Source organism: Tribolium madens, unplaced genomic scaffold (genome assembly GCF_015345945.1).
Source record: "Tribolium madens isolate multiple individuals breed KSU strain unplaced genomic scaffold, Tmad_KSU_1.1 Scaffold_20;HRSCAF=117;Tcas5.2_LG4, whole genome shotgun sequence".
Taxonomy (NCBI): Eukaryota; Metazoa; Arthropoda; class Insecta; order Coleoptera; family Tenebrionidae; genus Tribolium; species Tribolium madens.
In genome coordinates, this window is record NW_025400985.1 from 3,384,734 (window position 1) to 3,412,186 (window position 27,453).

The following is a 27,453-nucleotide window of genomic DNA, read 5'->3' on the forward strand; positions in this document are numbered from 1 at the left end:
TTTTTTCCCACTTTTTTTTTCTCACTTTTAAAGTTGAAATATTTTAACTTGCAATACATACACTTAACGTTATTTTCAACTCCTTGGTTCATTCCAGAAAGGGATTTTTCTTTTGTACTTATCTTTTTTTTCTTGTTTGTTTTTATTGTTTTCTTTTTCTGCTTTGTGTTGTGCTAATTTTATTCTTTTTGCTGTTTCTTACATTGACTGATTGCTTTTTGGATTCCATGAAGGTATGTTGAAGTATCCCGCGATCATTTTATACACAAACCACGGAATCGTTTTACCCCAATCAGTATTTTTACATTTCGAATTAAAATATAACTTCCAATATAATGTAGAATTCGATACTCTAACGGTATATTAAAAAAAATATCTCCATTTATATTACAGCTATCAAAAATACCCTTACCTTAAAAAACCAGCGTATTCCAATTTTTCCCTAATAAGATAGCGATGACACGGACAAGCGATTTGTCATTAATAATAATGACTGAACGAAATTCACAAATCTTGGAGATTTATCAAAACTAGGTGTACACATTTTTTGATTATCATACTTCGAATAAAGAAATCCAAAAAAATTGAATTGGGCTATTTATTAACGAGACAAAAGTCCCGTGAAATCTAACGCCAAGCGTCTTTTTGCAGTGATTCGCAGTTTATGAAACTTATTGAAATGGAAATCAAATTAAAACAGCACATAGGTACCTACTCAGGATTTTAATAAACTTTAATACCTTCTTTCTATATTTTGTTGCTTTTCTTAGACTTGTGTTTAAGAATGCCAGAAAAATGTTTTTTCTGTAATATATCTGCAATCTAAACCATAACAGAAGCACTTTTTGAGTTTTGACTATCTACGAAAGAAATTGCTTCTAATTTAGTACGGATATTTTGTTCATTTACCACTAGTAAAACTGTAATTTTGCCTATTTTTCCGACTGTTATGGTTCTACTCGTACATACTGTCATTTAAAAAAATCGAAATACCTTTCGATGGATTTATACGATAAAACGCAATTATATCTTGGCTAAGACTGTACATTAATTTCTTTCATCAGATTTATTAGAAAATGAAAGAATTGAATACAGTACATCTACTTTAAAATAACATGTGCGTTTGATTTTATTTTATTACAAAATGTCCGACAGTTGAGAAAAAATGTATTGATAATAAGAGCATAATATTATTAATTTTCCTGCAGACATATCTTTTTATTTATTGAAAAAATAGCTCGGATACATTTCAGTTTCTTGTCACATGTTTGCTTTCGTTCGTCTGGAGAATCAGTACCGAATCTCATTACGCAAATTTGGTCTTGGGACACCCCGTCGTGCCCCTCAACTTCCCCAAAAATCTTGGCCGTCCGTCGCAGCAGAGTTGAGTCGCGGCTCGTCTGTCGTCCTGCTTCCCCCCTCCTGCAGACCTGTCCGGCGAGCTTTTGGGGGTTTCAAACAGCAAACCAACTTTTCAGCAATGTAATAAATCGAAGGAACGTTTCTGTCGCAACGACCTGAGCACTCCAAACGGTGGACCAAAGCGCTCGCTCTTTATTTATCGACCTTGTCGTTCTGGCCGGTTTCACGGCCATCATTTATTTGTGGCACGGTATTTAAATCAATCAGCGCGTTTGAATAAATTTGTTGCCGGGATTATGAATGGCGGCTGTTCTACACGAACATTAGTCCGGGAAATTGCGCTAATGAATCAAACGGAAGAGACGGAGACATTTTGGTCGCCGCTGATACGCGAAGAATACAATGGCCGCTTCCCTCCGAATAATTGCCCCCTCCGAAACCTTTGTAATGCCGTGACAGCACTGCTCGTTTGCCTAAATGCTAATAAGGGACCTTTACAAATCTCAACAAACAAAAAGCGACGGGGTATTTATTATACGCACATATACGTTTAATTAATGCCGGGGACGCTTTTTGGGAGTTTTTTTAACTCGACGTTGTTTTTTCAAAATTTCTATAGGTCCGCGTGGGTACTAATTCTTTCTTTTTTATGCAAAATTTTGGGAACACTGCTTCAAGAACTTACCCTTGAAACTTAATTCAATTAGCAACAGTCTCTTAATGTTATTGCTAATTAACCACTTTATTAATTGACAAGACAACATATTAAAACATGAATACATTAATAAATACCCGGAAATGTTATCTGTCAAAAGAAAAAAATTGCTTTTCTCGTAACAAAATTTCTGTAAAATAAATGTTGATTGATGCGTTTTTGCGCCTATTAAGCGACTTAGAAAAAAGTGCGAAAATGAGGAAGCAAATTCGGCGGCAATTATTCAAACTCATCACAAGAATTCAATTCCGTCGACCGGATTAATTTATTACACCGAATTTTTTGCGTCTCATAATTCAGGAAATGCGGCATTTCTTGCAAATAAAGAGCCGGTTGTTAATTGGCCACCGTGAGAACAATTAATTACGGACACTTATTCGTCTTTTGTGCAGATATGAAAGCCCCAACTCGTAAAAAAGTGCCTCAAGAGAATATTTCACGTGGCAATTAAATAATTATTTATGAAAGTGTATAAATCTTTTTTTTCTGTACGGTCGGCAACTGAAGAATCCCCGGCATCTCTCAACACGAAGAAAATCAAATCGAAGCAATGACTCCCAACGGAGCCCAGAAAACAAAAGGACCGTAATTAATAAAAGTCACAACCGAATCAAATAAATGAATCTCACGCTGGTGCACGTGAGGTGTTGAATGGTCACTTCAAGAATGTCATTTTGTTTTTATTCGGCGTGTCCAACCCGGAATCGTGCCGACGGTCATAATCCGGGAGCTTAATTGGGGCAAATCTGTGAAAAATACAAATTACGATTCGGATACCACCCATGATGATAACAACGATCACTATTAGTGGCTCTGCTCCTTGAAATACTATTGCATTCAAAGGAAGACAGATTAGCTCGGCATAAACCGGCTTTGTGTTGCGCCACGAATACCGGAGTTGAGAGTTTAGGTGTTTTGCTTTTGCGAAAAAATCGCTAATATAAATCGACTGGTGGGATAACTGGCCACTTTGTGGGCATTACCAAAGATAAGGAATCGGCCCGACGCAAATTTTGATCAAATTAATTATATTTTCGCCCACATGTCGTGATAATAAATTAATTTATTAGTAAATGCATCGTCCGAAATCATTCAGATTGCTAATTACAAGTTTTTGCTCCACCTCTCTTGCTTATAATTAATCTTTTTAATCGCCATGTTTTCAGCTTTCTATCTCTTCGTTACAGTTAGGTTTATATGGCACTTTTTGTCTTTCATATTTACTTCCTGTCCTCTAATCTTTTATGCCAATCGGTCATATAGTCATTTTATTTCACATCCATTTATCATTGTCCACTGCCTTTCATAATAATATATCTAAGGTCTTGACCTCAAGTACATTTTTTTTATTTTCCTTGTCTAATTTCAGTTATTTAAATTCCCTTCAAAGGCCAAAAAAGCCAAATTAATAAAACTCCATTGTGTACCATTATTCAGCACTTCTTGACGTGTGTAGAAAAAAGTAACACCAGTTGTTCTCCAGATTTGTATCAGGAATTTTTATGGTATAATTACAAGTTGGACGCACTTTTTAAAATACCTAACCTCTATGTCACACATTATAAGGAACCAAGATACAGCATAAAAGTCAAAAGCATTTGTAATTTTCAAGATTTAAAATTTGCACACTCTTAACAGAAAAATTATTGATGATTGCTTTAGAGCTTTGGTGGTTTTGATAACATTTCAACAATTTTTTTAAATTCGTATATTACTAATAGGAAACAAATTGTTACAATAGGTCCCTCACAATCAAGAGCAGGAAATATTACATCCGGTGTTCCGCAAGGTCCAATTTTGGGACCACTTCTATTTTTAATATACAGCGCAGAAATATTAGAATCGGTAAAATATGTTAACATCCATGCCTTTGCAGATGATACAGAGTTGTACTTTTATTTTGATCCTGACGATGTAGAACAAGCTTGCAACTTTATTAATCAAGATCTAAATAAAATTTTCTTATTGTCTAAAAGCATTGGTTTAAATTTAAATTCGAGTAAATGTTCATCAATTGAGATTTTCACAAGAAATTAAAAAAATCAACTCGGAATTTAGTTGGTAATATTGAAATAGGTATCTCAAACAGTGTAAAAAATCTTGGAATTATAATGGATTCGGAATTACGATTTAGCGAACATGTCAACTTGATTGTAAAAAGGTCTTATATTGCATTAAAAATGTTATATTCCAAATATCACATTTTTAATTTTAAACTTAGAAATAAACTATGCGAGTCATTGGTGCTTTTCAACTTTAATTATGGTCTCATCATTTATTTTTCATGTATAGATTATCAATCTAAAGATAAATTACAACAAATACAAAATTCGTGCTATCGTTTTATTTACAAATTAAGAAAATTTGACTATGTATCTCAAAAAATAAAAGAACTTGTTTGGCTGCCGGTAGACCAAATATACAATTACTTCTTGTCAGTGTTCATATATAAAATGTTTATTACTGCTTCACCACCCTATCTCCGTGAAATATTTAATTCGAGAAAAAGTTGTCATCGTCATATTGCTGACCTGTCATAGCAAAGTTTAAAATAGCAATATTTAAAAGATCTCTGTCTTACAATACAATAAAGTTATATAATTCTTGTCATTTGTTTAAAGAAAAACATTTTTTGAACTTATAGTTTTTTGCTTTTGCTTTTTGTTATTTTCTTATTGTTTTAATTCCTGTTATTTCTACTTAAGTAGTTTTTCTTAATTTTAGTTAAACTGTAATGCAATTTTTCATTTTTCTTTTCTGTTAATTTTCAGGGGACCACAAAAACATCCGCTATTCGATCTACTCCGGGGACCCGGAGGGCTTTTTCCGGATAGACCCTTCGACTGGTGCCATCCGAACAGCCTCATCCCTCGACCACGAGCTCCGGAGTAGCGTTCTCCTCAACATCCAAGCCACAAACGGCGATCCCCCCGTCTACGGCCACACCCAAGTCAATATTGAGATTCAGGACGTCAACGACAACGCCCCGGAATTCGAATCAAACGTCGTCCGGATTTCCGTTCCGGAGAATGTCGAAACGGGGATTGCTCTCTACGCCGCCCATGCCCGAGATCGCGATTCCGGCGCTAATGGCGTCGTACGTTACAAAATCGTCAACAACGGCGCTACCGGCGGCCTGTTCAACGTTGACCCTAAGCTGGGTCACTTGACTCTGACAAGACATTTAGATTACGAAACGACCCAGCGGCACAGCTTGATTATAACAGCGACCGACACTGGAATTCCACCATTATCTGCCAACTTGACGGTGTTGGTCGAGGTGCAAGACGTAAACGACAATCCTCCGGTTTTCGAAAGGAATGAGTACAGTAAGAGTGTGGAGGAGGCGAGACCGGTCAACTCGCAGATTCTGCAAGTCACGGCGGTGGATCTAGATACCGGAAACAATGCTAGGTTGACTTATAGACTTCTTGCCGGAAACAACACCGGGGAGGTTTTTGGAATTTTTCCAAACAGTGGTTGGCTGTATTTAAAAGGAAGTTTAGATAGAGAAATCAAAGATCGCTACGAATTGACAGTCAGTGCCACTGACAACGGTACTCCTTCATTAAGTGCCACCGCAAAAATCCTCATTAAAGTCAGTGATGCCAACGATAACGACCCGAAATTCACCAAAGAAAATTACGAATTCAGCATTGAGGAGAATCTGAGATCAGGGTCTCCCGTAGGAAAACTCTCGGCTACTGATGAGGACATCGGGATTAATGCCGTTATTCGCTACAGTTTAATACCAGGAAACACCAGCTTCCAGATAAATCCAGCAAGTGGTAAGTGTTTTTTTTCCATTTTGACAGGTGTGAGTTGGAGCAGAGTTCAAGGTTTAGTTTTTTCGGTTTGGAATCGGCCTAATAGCAAAATCGTGTATTATTGAACAAATGTTTGTGAAAGAAAACGTTTTAATGCGGCTGATGTTAAATAAAGTAAATGAAAAACAAATATGCTTTTGTGTAGACGGCGACTTCCTTTCAATAAAAATTTGTTTGCTTTCATAATAGCTTAAGCTCATCTGATGTTGGTTTTTTATTTGAATGGTTAAAGTGCGTTTTGTGGAAATTCAATCGGCGGCTTGGATTAATTTCATGCCGGCGTTAAAGCGTCAAACGGATGAATTTTCCGTTTGTAATGCGGTCTTATTAGTTCCAATTAACACCTAGTACTAAAAGCCTGATGAGTATGGGCTTCAGACCGGAACAAAAAACACAAAGTTCAACCAAAGAAGCAATTATTTGTAAAGAGAACAAAAACTTAAAAAAAACTAAAGGCAAAACTCGAATAAATAGATTCTTGATGTAATGGTAATTACTGACTGAAAGTCTTGCGTACTTTTTTCTCATTCAGATTACCATTTACCGTTTTAATCAGTAATATAAGTACAAAAACAAAAAATCTGATTTATGGCTGAAAAATCAAGATGTGTCTTGAATTTAAAAACATAGATAAATTCAATCCTAATAAAGCCAAAAGACATTAATACGAACCACTGGATAAATAACACAGCAATATAGTGAAGAAAAAAGATTTTATTAGTGAAAATTGTTCATTGAACATTAGTATACCAACCGCGCGATCTTAAAAGCCCTTATCGAATCATGTCCATTATCTGAAAGAGAGGAGATTTCCCGCAATAACGGCCATAAAACCGTAGTAGAAACTATAAAATTATCCGACCACTACTTCGAAAGGGTCTATTATTAAACGTAAGCTGTAAACGGCCATTAATACCGAAATGGCGTTAAATTGCCGTCACGTCGAGACGTCGTTTATGCAGCTTTGGGTCGTCGGAGTTGAGGTTATCAAAGCTCTCGATTGAGCCATAAGACAAACAACATATCGCGTGATAAAGAGCACCACGGAAGGAAAAAAAGTGGAACGTTGAACCTGGCCCCAGATTGATTCATGGACTTAAATGCGATTAAGTACTGCATTTATCATGTTTTCAATACGAGTAATCCGACCTGTGATATACTAAATATGATTTATGAGCTGAGTCTGATCTCCAATTTAATATCGTGAAAGTTTACCTCCGATAAATTTTCGATTCGTCTTTTTGCGACGAGAGCATTATTCAATGAAATCCCGGGATTAAGCGCGCGCAGGCCCGACGCGATTTATGGTCCTGCCACCGACTGAAAAATATTCTCCATGGAAGTGCGAAATTTGACCGGCCGATACGAAATTTCTCATCCTAGACTTGTCATTACCACAAGGTTTGTTGCTAGTTTTTCACTGGGAAAAATCTTTACACCTGACTTTCCGGGGATGTCCTTTTAGATACTACATGAAATTTTATTTAATACCGTTAAGAGACGCACGCCATCACAACACATTCGATACGCCTGTTTTTCAAGAGCAGCATGGGTGCAATTGCAACAAATCCACGAGATAATTAATTTTTACACTCTGATCGTCTCGACAAAACTCATTGTAAGTACTGTTTAGTTAATTGTATTTTACTTCCAAATTTTTTGAAATAAAAACATTACTACAATAGAACCCCTGTATAACGAGAACTCAAGGGGATAAAAAAAGTTTTTACACAGAGAAAAATGCCATATAGGGTAAGATCCCAGGAACATGAAAAAAATGTTAAAAAAAAATATCTATAAAAATTTTGAAGTTGTGAGGGTTTAAATTTTGCACTTTGACTCTATTTATTTCTGTTGGAAAAATAATTATCTAATTTTTTTGCTATAGGCTATTAAAAGAGGAAACAAGGAAGCTGTATCCAAAATTGTAACTTTGTTCAATGTTATTTGTGGCTTTTATTGGCAAAATTTTTGTACCTTTACTAAATAATTGTAAAAAAACATATGCAAAATCATCAGTATCATTAAATAAACATAAAAAAATGTCAAATGTCAAAAAATAAATATCAAAGTTTTTTGACAGAATTTTTTAAACATTTTTTTCATGTTCCTGGTATCTTATCTTACTTGAAATTTTTCTCTGTGACGCGAGTTCTGTATACCATGCAAATTATTTATTAAATACGAATATTAAAGAAGTTTAAGTTTATTTAAGAAAAAAATCTGTAATTTTTGTTTGATTTTTGTAATGAAGCATTTTATCTTTCCAATTGTACCGGGTGGGGCATCTATTACGCCCAAAAAGAAAATCCCCACTTCTAATTAAATAAAATTGTTGAATTTTTTCACACTTACCTGAGCATTAGTAAGGTACATTCTCTAATTTTTTGGTAATTTTTCATTCACAAGCAAAGTAAAAAAAAAATAAAAAGTAATTTTCTCCCAAAAAATTTAATTTTAATTTTTATACTGACCTACGCAGATTCACTTCCTACAATTGTTTACAAAATCAGAAAAACAATACCAATTAGATTTTGAATTAAACGCAATTTTCCATCTTAACTTTGAAAATCATTTTTATTTATGACCTGCTACTTGTGCCATCGTAAATTTAGGTGACAATGGGGAACTGCAATTGGGGTAAGATTCCAAGGTTTACAACAAAAAGACCCTTTAAAGCGGTCGGCTACCAGTAAATGATTCTTTTGTTGGCAAATTATACTATTTTGTCATAAATCACGGGTCTGGTTTGTGTTTAAATAAAAAAAGCGATTATTTGGCTAACCCCAGATTACAGATTAATTTAGTGTAAAAACTTTATAGGTAAATTAACAGAAAGTATTCATAAAACACACAAAACTGTTACGGACTCATTTATTATCCAAAAAAATTAGAAAAATTCTCAAATTATACCCTATCAATACTTAGTTAGGTATATGAAATATCGCCAGTTTTAATTAATTTGAAATCGCGATTTATCAAGTGCGCGTAACCGTAACCCCACCCGGTACAAGGCTATTGACAAAGACATCGTGGTTAGGTGGAAGCATCCAATAACAAAAAATTTCATCTCTAGAGAATCCTCAATTTTTACTTTTAACTTATGGTTATATTGGATTCGCGATTCACTTTAAACCAAGTAATTTTATCTAATTTAGCATTTTTATCACTTTTGACAAAAATTCACGAGTTGAATTAAATTAAAAAAAATTTTTTTTTAATTTTTTGCCAATGTAGAACTGGCTAAATTTTTCTCTTTACAAATTACAGCTTGTTTTTTACCACTTTCGAACTCTTTATTATTGATATTTTTTCTTGATAGAAAATGTTTTTCTTTCCGAGGACGACATATTGATACAGAAAGACGAAGTGTTCTCTACTTAAAAAGTTATTTAAGAATGAGAAAGTGAGAAAAATAAAACCATTAGCACGCAAAAACAACATTTTCAAAAAAATTCTAGTACACAATACGTAAGGAGGCTTGCAGGATATTTATTTCTTCTAGAAACTCTCGGTATAACCGATCTGTTTCTGAAATTTCTTGCTATTGCCGATCTTGGACAAAATAAAAATGTTGTTATATCCATCTCAATTCCAGAAAAATACTCGCTATAGAGGGAGAATTTTACATAGAGTAGAATACAAAACAAAACTCGTTTTAGCCGATTTTTCGTTATAACCGAGACTCGTTATAGAGGATTTCCACTGTACTATTAAAATTTATTAAGCATTCGGTAAAAATTTGGGTCTCTTCCATTAATTTTTGCACTATTTATGGTAAAAATAGCGACGATTTGAATTTGTTCTCATGGATTGTATTTTTTTAATTTGCTTTGCGTATAAAATTAGAGAAGAGCCCGAAAGTACCGTCGTTTAATCTGTCGGTCACCTGCGTCGAATCGCCCAATCCACCAGTGGTGATTTCTCTCTGTTTATCGTCAATAAGTGTCAACCGACCGGCGTTTTTGAAGTTAACTTAATTAGGTGGCTGCACCTCCTCGACTTTTCGGCTAAAAACCCGCCAGTTATGCACCCATAATCGAACTTTAATATGATAATAGTGCCGTAAAACTCTTCGAAACGGACTTTCATGAACATAAAACACCGAATTTAATTGCGCAAGTTTGGTGAAAAAGGGAAAAAAGGTAGATAATTAAATCGAATGTGCAGCATCCCCCTTGTCGCGCGATCTCCTTTAAACCGCTCATTATAATAATTGCAAGAGAAATTGGTAACATAATTGTATAATATCAAGAATGTCACGCTCGTTCAATTTCCCGAGACGTGTTTCGAAGACGCGTATTCCATAAACAATGAGACTTTTGAGATGTAAACGTCGTTTTCGGTTGGCTATCCGGACGAAAAACAAAGAAATCGCGGAGGCATCTACCGGCGGTAGCTGAACTTAATTACAGGCACCTGTTAGCCCGACTCTTATTCCGGTTTTAATTGAAAATGGGTTCTCACGAATCATAAAGCGACCATGATGGATGACGGCGACGCGGTGTTCCGCTTCTCGAATGTCAACCATGGGAGGCTCTCTTCTCATTTTTTTCCTTTTTTCGAAAAATCCAATTACATCTTTACTCTTAGCGCCATCTACCGTCCTGACCACCGGTACTTCCCCGTCTTAACAACACTGATTGATATCTACGCGCCGGAGGCGCAACGTGTCATCCCAATTAAATCATCTCGTCTGGTAGATTTCGGAAGTTTGATTTTCCTATGCGAAGCTCGAAACACGGCTAGAATGTGGTCTTGCGGCCCGCCAGACGAACAACCATCACAAAAACATAGGCGTAGGGAGGGTCAAAATTAGGTGCACCAAATTTCCATTTCACTACTTGGACATGTATTATTCTTATATTTTTTTTTTTTTTTAAAAAGTGTGTTAATTTTGAGTGGCTAGTAAGCGATCAGTAAATATTTCATAAAATGGTAAATGATCAGTATTTAATTAATGTTTGCACAGTAAAAAATTAAAAATGATCAGTATAATATAAATATTTTGCGCAGTAAAAATAATACATATAACTTTAATCAAAATTAGTAAAACAACATAAAATTTAAAGAATTTTTAGTCTTGGTTATGTTATTTATTATTGGTACTTTTTTATATTACGGAATATTTATTATTATTGGAATGTGGTATATGCATTAGCAAGGGCCCCTGCGCAAGAATGATTTTAGCAAGGGCTGGAAACTGTGCACAAATGGTAATCAGCGTACGCCACTCTTTGCACTGCTGTGCTTCTGATACCACAATTTTGTTTTTGAAAAGACTAAATATGTATTATTTTGTAATAATAAAAACAAAAATGCTATGGACAACACAATTACTAATTCTTTTAACATAAAACTTGAAACTAATACGAAATTTTTGGATATTTTCCTGGATGATAGGGTAACGTGGAGCACTCAACACAACAATATGGCAAAAAAATTAAGTACAGCTTGTTATGTACTTAAAGGACTAAAAAAAGAGGTTAACAAAGACACTTTATTGTGTGCCTGTTATGGGATTTTTTATAATATTATGAAATATGGAATAATATTCTCGGGGAGGTTACCATCTAACAATGACATCTTTGCATTACAAAAAAGGGCTGTAAGATTAATAGCCGATTTGAAACCACTTGATTCATGTGTAGAAATGTTTATAAAGCTCAATCTTCTTACTGTGATAAGAGTGAATATAAAGTATGGAACCAAGCGGTTTTATTTTTAATCATTTGCCTCCAGAAAATAATAATTAATATAAATTAAAGTAATATAAAAAATGTCATCGTATTTTCAGAACGAAATTTTGTTTTGTTTTTGAGTTATGCGATTTTTTTTGTCAAAATTGCAATTTATGTGAATTTTTTTTTTTTAAAAATCAAATATAAAGCAGATAGTTAGTTGTAATCCTTAGGGTATAGTTTTTATGAGAAAAATGATTTTATAGTGGGTTGCCATTTAAAAAATAATTTTTTTTTGTAGAACTCAAAAACAAAAGGTAATTTCGAAAAAAAAAATTCTTGTTAAATCAATTAGTTTTTTCAAAAAATAAATAGTTTAAGCAAAAAACATTTGGTTCCATACTTTTTATTCACCTGGTATATGGAGTGCCTTTGTTTTGTACACCAACATAAAAATATGTTCACCCGTAAAATTGATACTTATACATATCCATTGCACAGAACAGATTTGCTTGAAAGCGGATGTTGTTACCAATTTGGCTTTAGATTTTACAATTCTTTGCCATCTAAATATAAAGAACTGCTAATTACTCTCTTTAAAAAAAAAGCTAAGGCAAAACTTATAGACGCAGAGCTCTACACTCTGAATAAGTTTTTATTTTTATGTAAATACTTGTCATTAAATGTAAAATGTTATTTGTTTTTTTTTGTGTTTCATTTTGAATCAAGACAAGTTAAATTAGTGTGGGCGTTAGTTCGGCTAAAGGGGTGCATAGCACCCTCGGGGTTGCTCTCGTGGTTCCGCCTATGCTGCACACATGATTGAAATGTATGAGGGTCCACATGCCAGTCACGTTGCCAGAATCTCGAGCGGCTACAGAAGCCGTGGAATGCTTTTAGCATTCCGCTTTGAGAACAAATAATAATAAACCGTTGACACTTTCCATAACTACTCCCGGCCAATCGCCATGCTTTTTGCGCATTTCGGCGGCTCAAGTACCGAAGGGCCGGCCTTCATTCCCTTCGTAATGAGAGTGGAGTGAATGGCATGGCGCGGGCCCTGCAAACTCGGTTTCGGTGCGTTTCGTTCAGTGGCCGGGAATGTGGCCGAACCGCTTCTTCAGCCCTGGCCCCTCGACGTCGCGCTCGCTGGATTCCACGGACATACTTCACGCGCGGTCTCCGCTCGCAGCTGCAACTGGATCACAAACACAAATTTTGCCCGACTCTCCCCAATATTTCTCACCCGGTAATCTTCTTAGAGCCGAGGTGTCGAGATTAATCATGTGTGCGGACCTTGGAACCTAAGTGATATTTATGTGAACTCGCTCCAATCTCATTCTCTGTAATTTGCACGATCGATCCTTTGATTGAATCCGATTTTTGCAGGCGAGATCACCGCCAAAGAACCCCTCGATCGGGAACGGAAAGAAACCTACGATCTTGTGGCCGAAGCGAGGGATCAAGGTACTCCATCGCGGAGCAGCAGGGTGGCTGTCAAAATTCACGTGTTGGACGTCAATGATAACATTCCCGAAATTATTGATCCACAAGAGGACGTGGTTAGCGTCCGGGAGGAACAACCACCGGGGACGGAAGTTGTGAGAGTTAGAGCGGTGGATGCTGACAACGGCCAAAATGCTTCAATCACTTATTCGCTTTTAAAACGCCAAGATTCGGACGGTTATGGAGTTTTTAAAATTGATCCCCTCACCGGGGTTATCAAAACAAGAATGATGCTAGATCACGAGGAGAAAACCATTTATCGTTTGGCGGTTGTTGCAAGTGATGCTGGGAAACCTCCGAAACAAATCGTCCGAGTACTGAGAGTTGAAGTTTTAGACTTGAACGACAACAGACCCACCTTTACCAGTTCAAGTCTAGTTTTTCGAGTTCGCGAAGATGTAAAAATCGGACACGTTGTAGGCACAGTAGCCGCATCTGAATCTGCGGATCAAGAAAATATGATCAGTGGGAGTACTGGAGGACACATTACCTACACTTTAACATCGTTAATGCCGGAGAATGTTATCGATGCTTTCGATATTGACCGCAGTACCGGCTCACTGGTTGTTGCTAAAGAATTAGATAGGGAACGTGAATCTGAGTATCGGTTGGAAGTACGGGCTTTAGACACAAGTGCTATGAATAACCCCCAAAGTAGCGCTATAACGGTCAGGATCGATATCGCTGATGCTAATGATAACTCTCCGCGTTGGCCCGAAGACCTCGTCACAATTTCCTTGAGCGAAAACACGGCAATTGGTACTTCTATCCACAATTTCACAGCAACGGACGTCGATAGTGGCAGTAATGGGGACATTCGGTACCATCTCCTCCACCAATACCCGACAAATGACACTTTTACCATTGACACCCTCACTGGAACTTTGATCCTTTCCAATTCCCTTGACTATGAAACTGTCCAAGAATACACGATCATAATCTCAGCTACTGACCAGTCTTTCAACATATCCGAGCGCAGATCTTCATCAATCACCGCTCGCATAATCATAACTGACTCAAACGATAACCCCCCAAAATTCGTCATTCCTGTACCCCCAACCGCCTTCATCAGCGAATCCAGCACCATAGGCATGAAAATCACCCACTTGGTAGCCGTCGACAGCGATAGCGGCGATAACGGCCGTGTGACATATGTGATTTCGAGCGGAAATGAAGGCAGTTTATTCGCGTTGGGTTACGACACGGGCGTTTTGACCTTAGCCAAACCTCTTCCTGACGCACAAAGAACTTACGTTCTAAATGTAACAGCCACTGATCACGGGACGCCTACACTTCATGCCGATATGGAGTTAAAATTAATCGTGCAAGGATCTGAAGTGAACCCTCCTCGGTTTTTTAACGCATTATACAGGGCCGATGTACCGGAAGATGCACCTGTCGGTACTTTCGTCACGAGGATCACCGCCAAATCGGGACTTGTTGAAGATGGTAAGTTGTACGCCCTCAAGGGCTCCAACCTGATTTCATATTTACATTTATATTAATCTCATATCGACGTAAAATGAATATTCATGGTTTTATTAACCGCGCTCGAAGGATGTTAACTGGAAGATTAATTGGATTCGAGATCGGATAAAACCGGAGTTTGGTGATAATTGTACAGAGCAACTGATTACTAATTTTACGCCGTATGCCTTACGCATCGTAATCAGAAATTCATTACATGGGATTTTTTCAGGTGGTAACATCACTTTCTACATACCACAAGAAATCGCCGACGGGGCTTTTCAAATCGACCCTACCTCAGCCGTAATCACCACAAGCAAATATTTAGATCGCGAAACAAAAAACACATATACTCTCCCCATTTACGTTATTGATAATACCACACCGGGGAAAACTCTATTTGATGTTGCTACTATTATAATAGAAATCACAGACGTAAACGACAATGCACCAGAATTCAAAATTAACTCGTGTTACAGACTTTACGTTCCTGAAAATAACGATATTGCTGTGATTCATACAGTGGTTGCGAAAGATTTGGATGTGGGCCCTAATGGAGAGATTACGTATAGTATCACTGGGGGAAACGTGGGGAATAAATTTATCATTGATAATAAAACAGGAGCATTGACTGCGAAACCTCTAGACCGTGAATCGCATTCGAGGTATTACCTAACCATCACGGCTCAAGACCGAGGCAAACCCTCAATGATGGGTTTTTGCAATATCACTGTGATGGTCGAAGATCAGAATGATAATGACCCCAAATTTGATCTCTCCAAATACTCCACCACTATCCCTGAAGATATTTCAATTGATACTTCAATTATCAAAGTTCACGCTTCTGATGCTGATATGGGTGTCAATGCTCGAATCATCTATTCTTTAGCCAATGAAAGTCAGTGGTTATTTCGGATTGACAATAAAAGTGGAGTAATTACCACTGCAGGGTAAGTAAATTATTTTAATCGAATTTGTAGTTTTTCTATTGATTTTAATCACAGGTTATTCGATCGGGAGCTTCAGTCGGTCTACAATTTTTTAGTAGTTGCCACTGACAGTGGTAAATACAATGCTAGGTCACAAAGAGTGCCAGTTACAGTACGCATTGAAGATATTAATGACAACAAACCGATTTTCACCCAATATCCCTTTCGTGAACAAGTGGCAGCATACAAACAACCGGGTCAAACTATTCTTAAAATTACAGCAAAAGATGCTGACTTTGGCACCAACTCTGAGATTGTCTACAGTCTTGTTAATGACGGTTCCTACCCAAAATTTCGTATCAACCCCAATTCCGGTATTTTAACGGCAACCCAAAGTCTTGCAACTGAAAATGGCCGAGTTATTCACCTTAACATCATTGCTACCGACAAGGGTAACCCTCCTCGAAGTTCCACCGGACTTGTCGAAATAATCGTTGGCGAGATTCCCGAAGGAACGCCTCAATTGCGTTTCCAAAACTCCACTTACATAGTCAACATCCCCGAAAACACGGAAAAATTCAAAGACATTGTCCGAGTATCAGCAGTTCGCACCGATGGTCGTCGACAGCGAATCTTGTATTCATTCGGTACAGGAAACGAAGACAATATCTTTTACATCGACTCCGAAACTGGTGTTATTCAAGTCCACGACCCGAAAAACCTCGACTACGAACTTCACAAAGAAATACGACTTGTTGTCGAGGCGAAAACCGAAGGGGGTCCTGTTTTGCACGGATACTGCGAAGTTGTGATGCAACTAACCGATATCAACGACAACGCGCCTAAATTCACTCAACAACAATACTCCGCCTCGGTTTGGGAGGGTGACAAGAAAGGGGCTTTCGTGCTTCAAGTTGTCGCGTTTGATGATGATGAGGGACATAATTCGCGGATCCGGTACCACTTTCTTGACGGCAATCACGACAATGCGTTTAAAATCGAGCCTGAGTTCAGTGGAATTTTGAAAACTAACATTGTTCTGGATCGGGAAATTCGCGATAATTACAAATTGACTGTTATAGCAACTGATGAAGGTGTGCCCCAAATGACTGGAACGGCAAGAATTGTTATCAATGTGGTCGATGTTAATGATAATCAACCTACTTTTCCGCCCCCTGCGACCATCAATGTGAGTGAAGCGACTGAAGTTGGAACGGTTTTGACAACAGTGGCGGCTAACGACGTCGATACTAATCCTACTTTGACTTACGATTTTGCAAAAGACAATTCCAGAGAAGACTTAGAGTTTTTTAGTATCGATAGGTTTAGTGGGAAAATAATTTTAAAGAAAATGCTAGATTTTGAGACGTGGCAGGAGTATAAATTGAAAATTGTGGCTTCGGATACAGCGCACACCACCAAAACTACTCTTACGATCAAAGTCACCGATGTCAATGATAATGCTCCTGTGTTTTCGCAATTAGTTTATCAAACGAATTTACCAGATGGGCATTCGACCGAATTGAGTGATATTCTAACTGTCAACACTACCGACAGTGACTCAGGTGATAATGCTCGAGTGGAGTTTTTCCTACTTAACCCGATCCCGAGTTTTTCGATTGGACGCACCGATGGCATTTTACGTGCAAATTTATCAAACATATCGACTTCAAGTACACAAGATATTCAGCTTTATGTACAAGCGACTGATTTGGGGAAGCCTCCAATGAAATCAGTTGTGTCAGTCAGAATCAAGATTAACAGCAGATCCGGGCATGTGTCATCAAGTAATAAAAAAGATTACAAGTAAGTGTTAACATTAAAATACATGACATGTGTTAATTTTCTTTTTCTTTTAACAGAATTCAAATTCCTGAGAGTACGCCGAAGGGTACTATCGTACTTCATTTGGGAAAACCTCCTAATGTCCAAAAACAAGCCAGTTTTTACATAGTCGATGGTAATGAAGAAGGCGCTTTTGAGGTGTCAAGTTCTACCGGAGCTCTGATTGTTATCCAGACACTTGATCGGGAACATAGGGAGTCCTACAGTCTCAAAATTACCATCGGGGACTCATCAGTGATTGCCGTCTCGATCAATGTTGAAGATACAAATGATAATGCTCCTGTGTTTAAACAAACCGATTATGAGACTACCATCAGTGAAGGTACTCCGATTGGTACTTCCATCAAGAGATTTGAAGCGACTGATGGAGATTCATCAGGGCCAAACTCGGATATTACTTATGATATAACATCAGGGAACGACGAACATTTATTCCGATTGGACATGATATCTGGAGTACTGTTCGTCAATGGTACTCTTGACTATGATAATGGTATTACCGAGTACAATCTAGTGATTCGAGCATGTGATAGAGCTGCTATTCCTCTATGTACTCTCAATATTTTTGCGATTGAGCTTCAGGATGAGAACGACAACGAACCAAAATTCCCGGTATCGGAGTACTTGGAATTTGTTGGCGAGAACGAATCAGTTGGTACTTCTGTTTTCACAGCTCATGCTACTGATCTAGACAAGGGTGCTTTCGGATCTCTAAACTACTCTATCGTGAGTGCGAGTTCAGTTAATTACCCAGGAACCGACGATTCTTGGCGACTTTTTAACATCGATTCCTCCACCGGGATGGTCACAACCAACGTCATCTTTGATTACGAACAACAAAGCCGGTATGTGTTCATAGTGCGTGCGACGGACGTGGGAGGAAAATCCTCCAATGTGAAAGTGCGTGTTGAGATCGAAAGTAAGGACGAATTCCATCCGCAGTTTACGGAACGGACTTACAAATTCGTATTGGCGACTTCGGTGGTACTTCCGGTCGGGTATGTAGTGGGCCATGTGATAGCCACCGATCGCGACAAAGGGCCTGATGGACGTGTAGTGTATCAATTGACCACTCAACACTCCTACTTTAAGATAAACAGAACAACAGGTGCTGTGATAATCAAGAAAAAGTTTGATAATGAAGGACTGGAATCGGGGCGTGAAATCAGTCTAGTGGTGACCGCAAGCTCTGGACGTCAAGGTTCCTTAACAAACATGACAGTTGTTGAAATAACACTCGATCCGTTAGCCGATCCGGGCACCAATTTAGCCATAAATCGCGAAAATAACACCACCGTGGCAGCAGCCAACGGCGGAATCGCTGATTGGGCGTTGGGACTCTTAATCGCTCTGATTCTCCTACTAATCACATTCGGTGCTGTTTTTGTGTTCTTACACATGAGGAATAAACGTAATAAGAAGATTAACAAACCGAATTTGAACAGTGAAAGTGTCAGTACTTCTAATAATTACGTCGATCCGAGCGCGTTTGACACGATACCGATTCGGGGTGGTGGAGGGGTTGTTACTAGTGGTACTAATCAATTTGCCCCTCCGAAATACGACGAAATTCCTCCGTACGGCCCTGGACACGCCGCGAGTTCTAATTCGGGGGCTGCGACAACTTCGGAGTTGTCCGGGTCGGAACAATCAGGGTCAAGTGGGCGTGGATCAGCGGAGGACGGTGAAGATGGCGAAGATGAAGAAATTCGCATGATTAACGAAGGGCCACTTCAGAGGGATTCAGGAATTCACCGACAGAACGACGATGATGATAATTTATCCGATGTCTCTGTGAGGAACACTCAAGAGTATTTGGCACGACTTGGTATTGTGAATAGTAGCGGAGGAGTTCCACAAGGTACTTCTCGTCTTTGTTCCGACCCACGAGCTGGAAGTAGTAAGGAATCGATTCATCACCACCAAGGGGTCCCTCTCGACAGTCTCCACATTTTCGACGAAGAGGGTAACAATGAGAACGACATGACCTTAATCTATGCCAAGCTTAACGACGTCGCAGGCAGCGATAGAGCGAGTTCGACGGATGAAGGCGGAGGTGTCAATACTTCCACTTTGGAGCATGTTATGGCGATGGGGGGGTACGGAGAAGTACCAGCGGTGACGCACCAGCCCTCCATGAACGGCTCTCTCAGTTCCATTGTTCACAGTGAGGAGGAACTGGCAGGGAGTTACAACTGGGACTACCTCCTCGATTGGGGCCCCCAGTACCAACCTTTAGCTCACGTTTTTTCCGAGATTGCAAGACTGAAAGACGACACGGCGTCGGTGAAGAGCGGCGCAAGTGGCAATTCAAGTGTGAAGAGTAAAAATTCGGCGCCGGCGAAGAGCATTCCCCCGCCTTTGATCACGAGTGTGGCCCCCAGGTCTATAGCAATGCCCGTTTTGAATTCGAGAGGGGGTTCTAGTCATCACGCGGGAGGCCACAGTCAGATGATGATGTTGCCGAGGTCGCCCATCAACCATGACGCTTCAGGGGCGACTTTTAGCACGTCGACGGCGATGTCGCCGAGCTTTTCACCAAGTTTGTCACCTTTGGCTACTAAATCGCCGTCTATTTCGCCATTGGTGACGCCCGGGTTGCCGACGAGTCATCACGTGATGGGGCGACAACCACCCCAAACGAGGACGAAAACTGTGGTGGATGCGGAATTGCGGATTTGAGAGACTTTATTTTAAATCGGTGTACTATAATTTCGTGTATATAATTAAAAATGCTCACTAGGTAGTGTCCTTTCTACCTGCCATTTTTAGCCATAAAGACTAACTTTTTGTAATATGCTTTTTGTGTTTTGTATAAATTTTTCTTAAATTATTGTAGATATGTATGTAACTATTTTTTATTCATTGTATTTATAAAGAGCGATGAATCTAAATTATTGTCTATTTCGAATCTTGTTAACCAAATTGTGCTTGTTATTATGTTGATTATGAATGATCAAAGATGAATGTGACTAGTTTTTAGTACTAAATAATTGTGTCATAAGAAATGTTGATGCTGTATAAAAATGTACAAATAAAATAAATGAAAGTTTTCAAATAATCAGTTCTTTACTTTTCCAAAATTACATTAAAAACACTAAAATCAATACATATTTAAATCTATAAAGATTAGTTGTTATTTACAGCAAAATTTAACTAAATCTTAGGTATAAAGGTTAATACGCTTTACTTTTTAAGAGCCAAAGTTCGCCTTTCAATAGGAAACAAAAATAAATCTCACCAACAAAAGATAATGATAATAGGAGTACGAACTATTTTTGAAATATGCCTGTCAATGGGATGATTCTCATCAAAGTTGAAGATTTAAGTGACGATATAATTCCACATATCACCTGATCAATCAAAACACTGTGGATCAAACAATTATAAAAGAATTTAATTTTTCTTATACTTGCTGTGATATAAACATTGTTTTTATACATTTTTTTAATAAACCTGTTTCACACCAGTTTTTAATCGATGTAATCAAGATTAAAACAAGTGATCCGTGTTTAGGACGTGACTTGCATAGCAAAGGTCAAAAAGATACAAAGAAATCTGTTGTTGCTTGTAAACAATAAATTACGTTCTGGTATTATTTGGTAGGTGTTATCCTTTTCAAGTGTCCTAATTAAGATTTTTATAAAAGAAAAAAAACAGAATTAAAATTATTTTATGATAGACTGATTTAATCATATATAAAGGTGTTATAATTTAGTTGTAAAAACAGTGGGAGTCTTATTTAGGAGCCTAATAGTTTCCCAGAATTTGTTCTTAGTCAGTTATCAATAAAATAAAACAAAACCCTAGTTTCATGATGTCTTTTGAATCCAATAATTTCTTTTGAAAAAGTTGATCATATGAAAATGAAACACTTCAAAAACTCAAAACTTTGTACTATTTTTGGTATTTCTAAAATATGCTTTTGCAAATGAAATAAATTGATATTTTAACTCATGCGAGGTGTCCCAACTAAGATTTTCACGTTCAATAGCTCTCTTTTTAAGTCTTTATACAGAGAGATCAAAAAACGGCTACTTTGTTTTAAATTTAGTAATAATAGTATACATTTTCCAAACATAACAAAAACCAAGTTGTCTGAGAATGTATTTTGGGTTGCGTCTGAAAATCGGTCAGGGTCTTTATTATACAGGGTGTTTCACGTAATTTTACGAGACCTGCGCCTGTAAGATGCAATCAATAATACATATTCCGATACGAACTCGATTACAAATTGTGAAAAATTCGATAATCTTCTCTAGTTTGTTCACCCTTTCAAAAATTACAACGTTTTTAGTTAATTAGTGATTAAGATAGATAAACTAGAATCATATTCATGCCGTCTCTTGATAGAACAAATGATAATTGTTTCTGAAAAACTGCAGTTTATGACTATTAATGAAACAGTGATTAGTTTGACAACTACTGTCATGGGTTTCCAAAAATTAAATAATTAAATGTGTATTTTTTGTATCCAGTGTTGTGTGACTTGTGTATATTTGGGTGCGTACATTAGGCGCAAGCCTCGTAAAGTTATGTGAAACACCCTGTATAAATGACTGTATAATTCAAAAACAGAGATTATGTAGGTACTTAAAATTTAGACTATAAATAATTGATAATTCTTTACGAACCCAAGATACAAATCAAAAAAAAAACACAAACTTCTTCAAATTTATAAAAAAAAATTAAACTACTGTATGTCTTCAGATTGAGTTTACAAGAAGAAAAAAAATCTCTGAAAAAGGAGTAACTCAGAAATTACATTTTTGCTTAACATGAAACGACCAAATTGTAATTATTAAAACTTCATTATTCTGACCCAGTGGAAAGAAAAATTAAAGATAAAATTTTTCTTCTCTAATAAACTCAATCCAAAGACTGATATTCTATATTATGTAAGTTGATCAATGGCCCCGCCAGTGAAAAGCTGTAATCTAACGAAGTGTTACATTATTGAAAAACGATAGAATTTAGTTGAAATTAAAAGCTTAAATCCAAATTTTATGCCCAACTCAAAGTAACAACGTCGTAATAATAGAACTGAACTTAAAACAAGCACCGTAATTTATAGAAACTGAACATGTTACATGAAATTACCAAAAAAATGTTCAGTGTATTTTTTTTCTGATACGGTTGGTGCTAGTCGCTAACAATTTAATAAAGGCAGAGCATTAATTTTTTACACTTTAAAGACTATAATGAAATAAATAAATTAATTGTATGACTATATTAAAAAAAAAAAACATTCCACAAGGTTTTCAATATAATTAAATATGGTAAATATAAAAAAAAATTGTGTATTAAAAACATTTTGAAGAATATATATTACAATGTCTCCAATTTTTAGTTCGCAACCATAGAGATAGTATTATACTAATACTAGGTCCATGTTCGCAACGTATTAACAAAAATAGTGGGAGTAGTCTGCCGAAAGATATAACGGCCTAACCGCAAACCATCATTTCTAGGCCCCAATAAAGGGAGGAAAATACATTTTTCCAATACTGAGCCAGGTCCGTTTTGGTTACAGTTTTATGTTGGGGTGGTCATAAACTTATTAAAGATTCAAACCCATAAAAGGTTGTAAACACGGTATATCTTTTGGCAGAGTTTAATTCAAACAGTAGGTATTCTAACATCTCAGTTTTAAGAAAATTAAATACCTTAGTATTTTAAGAGATGTTAATAACATCATTATTTCTAAATTAAGATATGATTTTGCGTTATTTTACTCTTAAAATTATCGCAGAAGATAATAAAATCAGGTGAGACCAAACGCATATAAAAGTGGTATTAAAAATCCATACATCACACATCTCCTCATCCTCCTAAACTATTACTACAATGCATTTGCTATTTGCTTTTTTCGGTTTTATTCTCTTAGCAGTGTCCTCTGCTAACCCTATTCCAGCCGACGATGAAGATGCTCATCTCACAGTCGTAAGTTAACTTCTTTTCTTAATTTTGATGTTTTTAACACAGTTACTTATAGCCGGAACTCATCGCTAAATACGGTTACCCAGTGGAAGAACATCACGTTACAACTGAAGACGGCTATATCCTAACCCTCCACCGAATTCCCCATGGCAAAAATTCAAACAAGAGCTTGGGTAAAATTGCGTACCTCCAACATGGAGTATTGAGTTCCTCAGCTGACTGGATTATCACTGGAACAACCCATGGACTTGGTTACATATTAGCTGACGAAGGCTATGATGTTTGGATGGGCAATGCCAGAGGGAATAAACTTTCCCGAAACCACACCTCTCTAAATCCAGACACAGATTCCGAATTTTGGAAATTCAGTTGGCACCAAATTGGAACCATTGACATGCCAACAATGATCGACTATATCTTAGAAGTCACTAACCATACCAACCTTTATCACATTGGTCACTCTCAAGGAACCACCACTTTCTACGTCATGACTTCCATGCGTCCAGAATACAACGACAAAATCAAAGCGCATTTCAGTCTTGCTCCCATTGGTTACATGAATCATATGACCAGTCCTCTCATGCACATTATGGCTTTCTGGTCTGGACCTCTCGACCTACTTTTTAAGCTCATTGGAGTTAATGAATTTCTCCCAAGCAACGAATTTATGGCTTTGGTCGGAGACGTTCTCTGTGGCGACGATGACATTACACAAATTCTTTGTACCAATGCCCTATTCGCCATTTGCGGCTTCAGCGCATCTGAAATGAATGCAACGATTCTCCCGGTTTTGACAGGTCATACTCCTGCCGGATCTTCTGTAATGCAACTGATGCATTATGCACAAGAAATCAACTCGGGGGGTTTCCGTCAATATGATTTTGGTTTAGACAATTGGAGTCATTACCACTCTTTGACTCCTCCACCGTACGACTTGGCAAAAATCACGGCTCCTATTTATCTTTTCTATAGTCACAATGATTGGTTGTCTGCTGAACAAGACGTTATTAGACTTTGCAAAGGATTAGGTTCGGCTTGTGCTGGCAAATTTTTGGTTTCCGATAATGGCTTCAACCACTTGGACTATTTGTATGGAATTCACGCACCGGAATACGTTTACGACAGAGTCATCAGCTTGATGGCTAGGCATTAGAGAAGAATTTTGTGTATAAATTGTATAACTGTAACCTATCTATATAAACTGCTTTTAAATCAGTACTGTGTACTTGAACTTTTTAAACATTTCAGAGTAATTTTGTTCTGTCATTTAACATCTTATTTTGCCAACACAAGTGAATGATTCACAGTGATTGGAAGTAATGTATTACAGTAATGTAGTTTCTTTTTCTACTCCCAAATAGTAAGACATCAAGGATGCATTAAGTTGTGTCATCACTCATCAGTAAGACTCGTATTATATGGAAAATGCATATTTGTTGTTAAGAGGTATATCAACAAAAAATGTAAGTTTTTTATGCATAAGAGTATCTAATGTTTTTTAATGAAAATAAACCAATTAAAAAATGCATATTTTGGCAACTTCGTGCATATTTTAGGAAATATTGCATATTTGTGTTTCAGTCTAAGTTAATGTTAAGTTGTGTATATTTTCTTCACATTATTAAAAATTTCAATTCAAGTTAAAAATTGGATAATTTAAGAAAAATGATCCGACTACATAATATGTTAACGAGAAAATAACCGGTAATTCGTAAGCCGGACTCAAAGAATTAGTATCCTGCTGAGTGTTTTCTTTTTAAATTTGTTTTATACAGGGTGAAGTAAATCATTTGCCTATAGAAAACAATAATTAATATAAATTAAAGTAATTTACCAAATGTGATTGTATTTTGGGAACGAAATTTTGTTTTGTTTTCGAGTTATGCGATTTTTTTTCAAAATTGCAGTTTATGTAAAAAAAAATTTTTGTAATGTAACAAAGTAGCTAGTTGTAATCGTTAGATCATAACCTTCATGAAAAAAATGTTTTTTTAGTGGGTTGCCATTTAAAAAAATAAATATTTTTGTAGAACTCAAAAAATTGATCCCAACTTTAATTTTTTATTGTTAAAAGTAAATATCGATGCATATTTGGTATATGTTGGAGCATATTTTTTAATATCTTGTGCATATTTTTGTGAAAATACGTGAATATACAGTATGTCCTCGGATTGAGTTTACAAGAGGAAAACAAATTTTTATCTTTGATTTTACGCCAAAACTGCAAAGGAAAAACATTATTTGCTTCACTTGCAACAAGCAAATCTGTACTTAAAACTTCAATATTTTGATTCGGTGAAAAGAAAACCTAATTTTTCTCTTGATTTTCGACTTTGAATAATTTTTCTCTGCTTTTTAAGTCCTATCACATTGGCGGTTTTATTTATTTGACGACTATTTGTCACTTTGACAATTAATTTATTACTTAAATAACGATAGTTTTTGTTAACAATTACTGGTTTTTATCTTAAAGCTGTTTCTTTGAATTTATTTATTAAAATTATGTGTTTTACAAACATTTTTGTTATCTAACTTGCGTAAATTGGTTTGTTAAAGTGACATCATTATCAAAATAATAAAACCGCCAATGTGATAGGACCTAAAAAGCAGAGAAAAATTAGTCCAAAATCAAAGGAAAAATAAGCTTTTCTTTCTTTTTTTCTTGCGCATGTTTTACAAATTTTTGGTGCATGGTAAAAAGCAGAATTAAAATTATTTTATGATAGACTGATTTAATCATGCATAAAGATGTTATAATTTAGTTGTAAAAACAGTGTGAGTCTTATTTAAGGGCTTAATAATTTCCCAGAATTTGTTCTTAGTCATTTATCAATAAAATAAAACAAAACCCTAGTTTTATGATGTCTTTTGAATCCAATAATTTCTTTTGAAAAAGTTGATCATATGAAAGTGAAACTCTCTTCAAAAACTCAAAACTTTGTACTATTTTTGGTATTTCTAAAATATGCTTTTGAAAATGAAATAAATTGATATTTTAACTCATGCGAAATGTCCCAACTAAGATTTTCTCGTTCAATAGCTCTCTTTTTAAGTCTTTATACAGAGAGATCAAAAAACGGTTACTTTGATATAAATTTAATAACATACATTTTTCAAACATAACAAAAGCCAAGTTGTCTTTATTATAAATGACTGTGTAATTTAAAAACAGAGATTATGAAGGTACTTAAAATTTAGACTATAAATAATTGAAAATTCTTTACGAACCCTTCAAGATACAAATAAAAACACAAACTTCTTCAAATTTATAAAAAAAAATTAAACTACTTTATGTCTCCAAATTGAGTTTACAAGAAGAAAAAAAATCTCTGATTTTAAGCCAAAACTGCAAAGGAGTAACTCGGAAATTATATCTTTGCTTAACCTGAAACGAGCAAATTATTAAAACTTCATTATTCTTACCCAGTGGAAAGAAAAATTAAAGATAAAATTTTCCTTCTTTGTGTGTAACATTAAGTTACATTACATTAAGTGTTACATTATTGAAAAACGATAGAATTTAGTTGAAGTTAAAAGTTTAAATCCAAATTTTATGCCCAACTCAATCAAAGTAACAACGTCGTAATAATAGAACTGAAATTAAAACAACCACCGTAATTTATAGAAACTGAACATGTTACATGAAATTACAAAAAAAATGTTCAGTGTAATTTTTTTCTGATACGATTGGTGCTAGTCGCTAACAATTTAATAACTAAGGGCAAAGCATTAATTTTCTTACACTTTAACAACTATAAATTAATTAATTGTATGACTATATTTAAAAAAAACATTCCACAAGGTTTTGAATATAATTAAATATAGTAAATATAAAAAAGTTTTTTGTTTATTAAAAACATTTTGAAGAATAATGGCATATAACAATGTCTCCAATTTTTAGTTCGCAACGTATTAACAAAGATAGTAGGTGTAGTCTGCCGAAAGCTATATCGTGTTTACAACTTAATCCGGTATTTAACTTGCATTTTATTAAGGCCTAACCGCAAACCATCATTTCTATACCCCAGTAAAGGGAGGTAAACACATTTTCCCAATGCTGAGCCAGGTCCGTTTTGGTTACAGTTTTATGTTGGGGTGGTCATAAACTTATTAAAGTATCAAACCCATAAAAGGTTGTAAACACGGTATATCTTTCGGCAGAGTTTAATTCAAACAGTAGG

At 36.2% G+C, this 27,453-nt stretch overlaps 2 protein-coding genes across 2 annotated transcripts in view; both read left to right on the forward strand.

Moving 5' to 3' along the window:
- The window catches only part of LOC123005910 (protein dachsous), a 164,707-nt gene extending 144,320 nt beyond the window's left edge, over positions 1-20,387 (forward strand). The window contains exons 4-8 of the mRNA XM_044399970.1: positions 4,849-5,865; positions 12,975-14,540; positions 14,791-15,508; positions 15,563-17,293; positions 17,350-20,387. Of these exons, the coding sequence (XP_044255905.1) occupies positions 4,849-5,865; positions 12,975-14,540; positions 14,791-15,508; positions 15,563-17,293; positions 17,350-20,014 (7,697 nt within the window). The 3' untranslated portion in view covers positions 20,015-20,387. The remainder of the gene's footprint in view (positions 1-4,848; positions 5,866-12,974; positions 14,541-14,790; positions 15,509-15,562; positions 17,294-17,349) is intronic.
- Positions 20,388-23,146: 2,759 nt separating this feature from the next.
- LOC123005485 (lipase 3-like) lies at positions 23,147-24,472 on the forward strand. The gene is made up of 2 exons (XM_044399269.1): positions 23,147-23,275; positions 23,328-24,472. Exons 1-2 carry the CDS (start codon positions 23,180-23,182, stop codon positions 24,423-24,425), a joined length of 1,194 nt encoding a protein of 397 aa, XP_044255204.1. The 5' UTR covers positions 23,147-23,179; the 3' UTR covers positions 24,426-24,472.
- The last annotated feature ends 2,981 nt before the right edge of the window (positions 24,473-27,453 follow it).